General features: G+C 49.1%; 2 protein-coding genes across 2 annotated transcripts in view; one reads left to right on the top strand and one right to left on the bottom strand.

Moving 5' to 3' along the window:
- The window catches only part of Yrdc (yrdC N6-threonylcarbamoyltransferase domain containing), a 4,259-nt gene extending 182 nt beyond the window's left edge, over window positions 1-4,077 (top strand). Inside the window, exons 1-5 of the mRNA XM_029554615.1 lie at window positions 1-231; window positions 761-875; window positions 962-1,081; window positions 2,660-2,802; window positions 3,116-4,077. The exon at window positions 1-231 is cut by the window's left edge and continues 182 nt beyond it. Coding sequence (XP_029410475.1) covers window positions 1-231; window positions 761-875; window positions 962-1,081; window positions 2,660-2,802; window positions 3,116-3,188 — 682 coding nt within the window. The 3' untranslated portion in view covers window positions 3,189-4,077. The remainder of the gene's footprint in view (window positions 232-760; window positions 876-961; window positions 1,082-2,659; window positions 2,803-3,115) is intronic.
- A 192-nt stretch (window positions 4,078-4,269) lies between these two features.
- Maneal (mannosidase endo-alpha like) lies at window positions 4,270-8,591 on the bottom strand. The gene is made up of 2 exons (XM_008850214.2): window positions 8,521-8,591; window positions 4,270-6,230 (listed from the first exon to the last, which is right to left on the bottom strand). Exons 1-2 carry the CDS (start codon window positions 8,589-8,591, stop codon window positions 5,594-5,596), a joined length of 708 nt encoding a protein of 235 aa, XP_008848436.1. The 3' UTR covers window positions 4,270-5,593.
- Window positions 8,592-9,437: the final 846 nt, after the last annotated feature.

Raw genomic sequence — 9,437 nt, 5'->3', positions numbered from 1 at the left:
CGGGGCGGTGCAGACCGCCAGCCCCGAGCCCGCCGGCTGGAGCGAGGCGCTGCGGGCGGCGGTGGCCGAGCTGCGCGCCGGCGCCGTGGTGGCGGTCCCCACTGACACGCTGTACGGCCTGGCCTGCTCGGCGAGCTGCTCGGCGGCCCTGGGCGCTGTGTACCGCCTCAAGGGCCGCAGCGAAGCCAAACCGCTGGCCGTGTGCCTGGGCCGCGTGGCCGACGTCTACAGGTGAGGCCGCCCGGACCCGGCCCCACTGGGGGCGGCACCACGGGAGGGGTTTCCGGTGACAGTCCTGGGAGACTTAGGCGCTGGGAGCGGGAGGGGCTTGTCCGGGCGCTCCGAGAAGGAATCCGGAACTGGAAATGAGTTGGGAGAGCTTAGCCGTGCCAGACCCCCGAACTAAACACTGGGTCGCCGCGGTGAACCCGACAAGCATGGCCTCTTTCGTTTGGGGCTCTTGGGATGCATGAGGGGAGGCCCGCGGTACGAAATTTGGTAACAAATTTAGTAGTGAGTGTCTTCCAGACTACAAAACACAGTTCGAGTCTGCATTCGCCGTGTCATGGCGCTGTAGTGTATTCACTGAGATCAGCATGTGGATTGCAAGCCTGGGGGCTTCTCTGGAGTCCTGACTTCTGCCCAGGCACCGAGGAAGGGGATTCGGGGAGACAAGCAGATCCTTTTCGTGGATCTGCACACAGTCTGGGAAAGGTCGACCAGGGTAATTTTTGAGAGGATCCGTGCCCCTTGTGCCCAGGTACTGCCAGGTGAGAGTACCCAAGGAACTCCTGCAAGATTTATTGCCAGGACCAGTGACTCTGGTGATGGAACGCTCAGAGGAGCTCAACAAAGACCTGAACCCCTTCACTCCTGTGAGTCGTTATTTGCCTTTGTCTAACTAGACCAGACTCCTTCTAGCCCTTGGAACCTTCCTTAAGCTCACTCCTCTTGCCTCTAGCTTGTTGGCATCCGGATCCCTGACCATGCCTTCATGCAAGCCTTGGCCCAGATGTTTGGGGGACCTCTTGCTCTCACTAGTGCCAACTTCACCTCCCAGACCAGTTCTCTGAATGTTGAGGTGAGAATTGCCCAGTTCTGTCCCCAGGAAGTCAAGGCCCTAAAATGATTTTATTTTGAAAGGCCAGGAGAGGACTGGTGTTTTCTTCATACTGTCTTTATAATAGGAAAGACTGTGGGAAGTAAAGTCAGTTTTGTATGGGTACCAGTTGTTAGAGACTTTGCAGTAGTGTTGTGAAAGTTCACTTCTTTAGTCACACAGCATTAAATGTCAGTTCAGGTTTTTGCCTGTTTTTTCCTTCTTTTTGTAGTAGGCTCTTACTCTTTAACTTAAGCTGACCTTGACTTCAGGATCATCCTACCTTGGCCTCCTAGTGCCATTTGTGCACCACTATGCATGGCCTTTATCTAGTTTTTAACTCCTGACCTGATTCACTTATCTCTGCTCACAAGGCAGGCCAAAAACAAAGTCATTATAATCCTGCCTTGACTTCTTGGTTTAGAACAAATGAGGACACAAAGAAACTTCACTTTCTGTTCTTACTACACTTAAATGTAGAGTACAGTAAAAGGATGGGGTTTTCTGTGCCAGGAATGGAGAGTAGAATTAGGGGCCTCAGAAATGCCTTATCCATCTCCTTAAACTGGCTTTATTTGCTCTGGATATACAGGGTGGATCAGGGTGGGGAATGTGGCAAGAAAAGGGGATGGTTCTTATCAATAACCCTGGGCCAGCACAATTGCTTTTGTTGTTGATTTGTTTTATTTGTAACTCACACTTAAGATCCCCTATAGAATATTCCCAGGCTGTGCTACATTGGAGTGTCTTTACTGGGGATGAGAGGACTCTGACTCAGTTAATGGTACAATCCACAGTTTTGCCCATAGCCCAAGGACTGAGTGCTGGAGTCATGGGGTTTGCAGACCCCACCCTATTTTCTTGGTGATTGGGTTCCACTGAGGTTCAAGATTCGACTCCTGGAGCTAGAAAGACTCTTAGTGGTCACCTAGGCCAGGCCCCTCATTTTAGGGGCCTAGATGAAGTAACTTGCATGCATCCCACAGATATGACAGCAAGTATAGGGTTAGAGCACACATTTCTGGGCTCCTATCCAGCACTCCAGTCATTGCATCTAGGACTCCCCAGTCCCGTGGTATTTAGGGTTCCTTTTCAAATATTTTATTCATTATATTTTATGTGTATGAGTGTATTGCCTACATGTATGTAAGTGTATCCATGTCGTGCGGTGCCCATGAAGGTCAGAGGAGGGCAGTGGATCCCCTGGAACTGGAATTATGGATGGCTGCCAGCCACCATGTGGGTGTTGGGAACCAAACCTGGGTCCTCTGCAAGAGTAGCTAGTGCTCTTAACTGCTGAGCCATCTCTCTAGCCCCATGGGGTTCCTTTTAGTACAGCAAGGTTTTCTGTATGTTCTAGGCAAGGATTACTTGGGGTACATACCAAGGGGGACTACAAACCTGATGGCTGTGGTATCCTGAATGTTAGCTATGCCCTTGACACAGCTAAGTGGTTCCTCTTTTGCTTGTTGGAAGATGGCCTCCATTTCAATCAAGCCATGTGTGTAGGGAGACATTGTTGCTAATTCCAGGGGTCATGGCCATGCCCTGCCTTCTCAGGAATTCCAAGACCTCTGGCCTCATTTGTCCCTGGTCATTGATGGAGGACCAATTGGAGATAGTCAGAGCCCTGAGTGTCGTCTCGGCTCTACTGTAGTTGACTTGTCTATGCCTGGAAAGTTTGGCATTATTCGCCCAGGCTGGTAAGTCTCTTTCCTGTACTGTGAGGGAGGTTGGATGGGTTAAAAAAAAAAGAAAACTTTGACAGGTAAAGAGTTTCTTGACTCCTGCATTTCCCTGGTTGGGGGTCAGGCTGGAGGGTGGTTGCTGAGGGCATCCTTGGAGAGGTGATAGGTGGGCTGGGCCTAAATTAGCTGGTATGGCTGGCTTTGGGGGATTCATCAAATTTGATGAATAGAGCCTGAGACCGGTGAGTTGAAAGGCATCTAGTTTTCAGACTGGTGGGCTCAGGGCTTTGAGAAGTCAGGCTGTCACTGCCTTTTATGTCTTCCTCAGTGCCCTGGAAAACACCACCGCCATCCTCCAACAGAAGTACGGGCTGCTTCCCTCACAGGGCTCCTGCTCATGAAACAGAAGAGGAGGATCCCAGGACCACGTTGGATACTATGTGTCTGTCCACTGCTGGTTGGCAAGGCCTCCTTGGTTGAGGTCGCTGGAGCCACAGCAGTAACCTGTCCTGTAGGCAACATGTCTTTCTGAACACTGTAGACAAGGAGCTGCTGTTTTTACCTTGCATACTGGAGAAAGATTGTATTTTTCTGTACTTCATAGATCAACCAAAAGCTGAGTGGAAAGACTGTCCAAAAGGACATTCTTACTGTTCTGTCTCTTCTCCCTCCCTTACCTCTTTGTTTTTTTTTTTGTTTGTTTGTTTTTTTTTTTTTTTAATAAAAAACAGGGTCTCTGAAGCCTCAGCTGGCCTGGAACTTACTACTAGACCAAGCTAGCCTCAGTCTCCCAGAGGTCCTGCCTCTGCCTCCTGAGCTCTGGGATTAAAGGTGTATGCCCAGCCCTCTTCCCCTACCTCTTAAATTGAAAGCAATTTAAGTAACAGATGGAGATTAGTGAGAGCTTGTCTCTGGTGGACAGTGGCTTTAATGTCTAAGCCAGCTAGATGTGCTAGTGTAGTTTCAAAGTCTTGAGACCAAGGCAGAAAGCCCCAAGCCAAATGCTTTCCTGAGCACCAGGGTGTGATCATTTTGGTCTAATGGAAAGAAACTTATCAGGGGTAGGGGTCCAAATTAAGCAATTTTGAAAAATCTTAACTATCATTTTCAGTCAGTGACATTTTCTTATTTATTTGTAAAATAAATTATATAATTCTGTGTATAATACCTTTATTTCACCTCAGTGTTTTCTCAAGCATTTTTCTTTGTTCATGTGTACTGAATGTTATGCATAATTAATGTTGGGTGTTTGAGCTATATTTTTATTATTAAAAAATGCTATCAAACATTTGTAAGTGGTTTATATTTCCTTTGAACTATTTCCTTAGGGTAGGATGCCTAGGTCACGATGTCCGTATGCTTTTCTGGCTCTTGATGTAGATTAGCCTTCAAAAGATCGGAGTTGTTTCATTGATGGTGGCTGCCTCTTCCTGCTGGCCTTGTCATACTCTTCATGTTGTACAAGCAGGTTAAATCCAGCCCTTCCAAATGTCCCTGCTTGCCTTGGTTTCCTCAACTAAGCCACAGCCTGGGTGGTCAGCCCTGTTCATCTGTCACATGGGGTTTAATGTCATGAATGGTCTGGTTGTCCTTGAGATAACCTAAGTTCCACTTCCTCCCCTTCCTGCTTGCACCCATTTTCCAGAATTGTGATTCAGCCTTAGCCTGTGAACCTCTGAGTACAGTTTTCCAGTGCATTTTTTTTTTCCAAGTAGAGTCTGAGAATCTTGCTAAGAATGTATTCCAGTGGCCTACTTTAGTAAGGATCCTTGCAATCTGCATTAGTTATTTGTAAATAAGCACTGGTTTGTTAACTATTCCCTCCAGAAATCTTATTTGAAATAGTAATTTGAGCAAACCCATTCTCACTGTGCTAAAACTACAACTGTACACCAATTCGGTACAGAATCTGACTGGGAGGTCAGACTTTATGAGGTCTTGTGAGCAAGAGGATTGTGTACTGGAGAATACCACTTCATGTTTAATACAGATCACAGTAGTGCTGAAAGCAGCCCTGGGCAGGGGCCTTATCCAGCATGGGCAGCCAGAGGGAACATGACCTAGTCCTCTCCCTGAAACTAAGTGTCCATCTGAGGAAAGTAGGCTCCAGAGCAGAGGTATGTTCTTAGGAAAAATAGCCGAGCTCTCAGGGCCGGGTGAAACTGCAAAGAAAAAAGCATAACAGCCCAGCACTACCTGAGGCCACACCAGTTGAGGAAAGCAGCTCCTGTCAACATCAGGACAGGAACCTTGTTCATCCCCTGGCATCTGACACAATAAGGTACTTAGGGAGTGGTGACAATAATGTGTGAGTGCTCAGGGGTGTTTCCTGATAACTGGGCTCAGGAGTCTACTGGAAGGAGTTTAAACATTTAAGTTGCCTCTTACAGTTCCCTGTCATCAAGAAGACATGATCTGGGAAGGGGACTGGAGGAGAGGATGCAGGAAGCAAGGCGCATGCTAGCTCAGAACCCTGAGACCCTTCCAAGCTCAATGACTGGCAACTCCACTACACAACAGCCTGCCGCCAAGCTGCAAGCCAGGCCAGAAGAGTGAAAGCATTCTGAGGATGTGGAGCTGCCCCGAGCTATGCGCAGCCACCTGCCAGCCTCTCCCTCTTCAATACGCCACACTTCTCATCACTGCCAAGCACCCAGCACCACAGTCTGGGGACCAGGCTGTTTTCCATGGGCCCTGACTAGATGGCCCACCCAGAAGTACTCAGCTGCTCACTTCTGGGGACTAGCGAGTGCCTACACCCTCAGTGAGCCAGCCTAGTGACCTAGAAAGCTTGGGTGGCAGCCCTTCACATCAGCCACTGCTCCTTCTCCTTGATGAAGTGCTCTGCCCAGCGGCGGGTCAGCTCCAGATAGAGACTGGGCTGGTGAGGCAGATAGTCCAGATACAGGCGAGTTGGTGTCTTCTTAGGAACAGCCTTTTCTATCTGTGTGCCCTCATGCCACTCATTAAAAGAGGTGATGGAGACGATCTCAGGCCTCACGGTCAGAGCCGCTTGCAGGGCTGTCTCGTAGTACTTGCCGTTAACCCTATTGCGAGTATTGTGGTTGTTCCAGGGTCTGATGCTGGTGTCAATGTATCCAGGCCCCACACTGGGAATAAACATGAGGTTGTTGGCATCACAGAAGTTCTTCACAGCTTTCCAGTTCTGGTGGGAGGAGCCAAAGGAGAAACCATTGGAAGCAAAGTAGGTGTACATGCCATCGAATCCTCCCGCAAGGATGTCATGGGTGTGGCCCTCCTCCACCAGCAGCGCTATGAAGACCCCATCGTAGGGAGTGTTGCGGATCGAGTGGGGCCCACTTTGTGTCAGGAGGTGGGCCCAGGCCTCAGGGGACGTCAGGTATGAATCGTAGATATAAAAGAGTGGGAGGCTCTTGCCCATGCTGTTCTTATAGCGGTAAAATGCACCATGGGATCCATACCTGAAGAGCAGGAGGAAAAGACTTGAGTTTGCTGTGAGAAGCCAGCACAGCTCCAGAGCAGCCACAGGTAAGAAGTTGTTTATGCCCACAGTTTACAGTCTAGGATCCAGCAGAGAACTCGCTGGGCTTATGCCTCCAAGCAAGAACCTGCCTCCCTCCTGTCTCTCCCTGGCCTTGTTCTCCTTAAGCCTCTCTCTTGAGCCAAGCCACCATCATGTTTCATCTGGACTGCAGCAGCACTCACCTAGTTGGTGTTTAGACTTCCATTCCTGCCTTCCATGGGAGCTGATCTGACCTTACCATGACCCCGCCACTTGATCTGATCCTGCATACCTTCATATCTGCTACCCACCAGTCTCCACTCCCTGTCTGGCCTTCCTATTTTCCATCAGGCTTGTCCCTTCAGGCGTTTGTATCTGCCAGCCCTCTGTCTGGAATTTCCCCCTTTTCTCCAGATCTCTTCCAGAAATGGCTTAAAAAAAAATTTTTTTTTGGGTGGGAGGGGTGGGGGTGAGGGTGGATCTGGGAGGAGTTGGGGGAGAGGTGAGAGGTGAATATGATCAAAATACATAGTATGCAAATTCTCAAAAAATTAATAAAAAATATTTTTTAAAGTGTTGGGGATTGAATCCAGGAACTCAGCATCATGATCATCCTTGTAATCCCAGCACTTGAGAGGCCAAGGGAGGAGGGCCAGAAGTTTAAGGTCATGCTCAGCTACATAATTAGAGGCTAGCCTGGGCTACATGAGACTGTCCCCAACCCCCCCCAAAATTCTCCATGCCAACCCCCTGTTCCCCATTTCTTTTAGCTTAACCATATTTATGTCTTAGTTCTGGGAGCTGGAAGGTGAGGGATTGCTTCTGGCTGCTGGACAGCCACCACCTCAGTGTGGTCTTCATATTCAGGTGTCAGTGTACACCACCACCTATTCTAGTCTATTGAGGGCTGGGGTGTAGCTCAGTGGTAGAGCTCATGCTTAGCATGCCAAGGACCCTGGGTTTGATCTCCAGAACCAAAAAAGAAAAAAATAAGTTTCTTGGCCAGTCTTTAACACAAAACCCTGCTTTTGTTCTCTATTTGTTTTTCATAGCATGGCTCACTATGGTTTCCCACTCCTTAGTTGGGGAGGCTCTGCTGCAACCCAACACACTAGAATATAAGCTTAAAACCAGAAACTAAAGACAGTGGCTAAATATATGTAAGTGCCCAGCAGATGTTTTTCCAATGGATATGTGCATGCGCTGTACAATCCACTTTTGCATGTACTAACTTAGGTAACACAGAACCAGATCAGAAACTCATTTGGCCTGACTCAGTGTAAAACAACTGCAAACATGTGCATTCTGCCCTTGTAGCCCCTTACCTGGCCCTCCAACCCTTCTATCCCTACTTCCAACTCAATTCATATCATAGCCCCACTCCAGACAGCCTTACGTGTCAATGATGTACTTGATGTTGTCGTGGACAGTGACGTCATCCCTGCCCTTGTAGGGTTGGATATGGAAGGCCACCTGCCACAAACAGAGGAGGTGCTGCTTAGGTGAGCATTCAGGAGCACAACACATACAGCTTAATGGGCCCAGACATGGCTTGTAGCAGAGGCCAAGTTCAGGAAACCCGGCAAGCATGGGCTGCCACTGCCCTTCAAGTCAAAAACGATTGGGAAGTTTGTCCACACATCTAGGCATCATTCTAGGGGCATCAGGATGACTCTCAGGTTTCCACCTCTGTGCCAGCCTCAAAGTTAGCACAGGCTGCTGAAAACAATGGGGATTGGGCCGAATATGCCTTGGGGGAAGTGCGTCATGATCTGTTAAATGTGCCAGCCGTGAGCTCGGGAATGGGGACTATGCTTCTCCATAGTTTTTCTCCCTTCACAACCAAAGTGGGGCTTGACTTCCTCTATTGACATGTTTGAGGAAAATGGCCACAACTTAGCTCATGTTTCACATGAAGGTGAGCCTGCCTGCGGAGGCCCAGCACTACCCTCCACTAGGGAGTGGGGTCGGGAATTCAGTTGGCAGGTCCATTTGGCTCTTGCCTGCCTGTTATCCAGGATCAGGGTCTCCAACCTAATCTATTGTCTAATAAAAGTGGTATTTAGTCTCCCATTTGACCTCTAGTTTTCTGTTATTCTGGGAATTCAGGATAATATGAGTGACATACAGACACGGCTTATCAGACCCTCCCCGAATACCACACTGCCTACGGTATGTCATCCCTAGCTGCTCATGTGGTGGAGGATGGGCACTCTCCAAAAGAGAGCACATGACCTATAGCAACTCACCTGGATGTTGTACTGATGGGCTGTGTCCAGAATGGCAGGGACCAGGTCATCTGAGGGTTCCCCATTATCATCAGCCATGCCAGGTGGGTACCAGGAAAGGACCAGGACACCTGAGATGACACAGAGGCCCCTTCAGAGGTACACAGTGCCCTCTCCAACAGATTTTCTTCTCAGAAATCATCTCCAACTGCGTAAGATTCCTGAAAACCTCGACTGAGAATCGTGCCAGATTCTTACCAAGGCAGGTCTGATCCCAGAGCATTGCTGATCGTGGAGCTGTCCACGCCAGCGGTGCTGAAGCTCTGTAGCCAAGGGAGCCACAGCTCCTCAGGCGGGCAAGGAGCCAGGCAGGCTTAGCAGTGCATCAGCAAGCAGCGGAACAAAGGGCAGAGGGTGGCCACGCCACACCACTTGGAAGGTACAGTCCCTCCTTCCAGAGAAAAAGAGTACCTCCAAGGCCCTACTTGAAGAAAAGCTCTCTGAAGAAGTCCTGTCCCTGGGCTTCCCATAGGAGACAGCATTTGCCTTAACTGGATAGCTGCCCCTCTAGACTGCAAACCTGGATAGAATAACCCGTCTCATTTATCTTTGTACACTCTCCATCCCCCTCTCATTCATTTATTCGTTCATTCATTCATCATTGGAGACACTGTCTCACTATGTAGCCCAGACTAGCTTCAACCTGAGAGGCCTCCCGCCTCACTCTCCCAAACGCTAGGATGATAGGCATGTGCCACCACCCCAGCTCCTGTCATTCAATTTGAACCTCCTCGCTTTCATACCATCTTAAGGTATACCTAAAAGCACCGTACAATCCAGAGTTCGGTGACAATATCTAAAACGAGGGATCCTGCACTCTGGCTGGATACTTGATAAAAAGCTCCTGTCCTCGTGCCGTGGCCCCCACTCCAAGCCCA

This window comes from Nannospalax galili, unplaced genomic scaffold (genome assembly GCF_000622305.1).
Source record: "Nannospalax galili isolate Female #2095 unplaced genomic scaffold, S.galili_v1.0 scaffold944, whole genome shotgun sequence".
Taxonomy (NCBI): domain Eukaryota; kingdom Metazoa; phylum Chordata; class Mammalia; order Rodentia; family Spalacidae; genus Nannospalax; species Nannospalax galili.
Note: the sequence above shows the minus strand (reverse complement) of the source record. Positions and strands in the feature narration are given on the sequence as shown.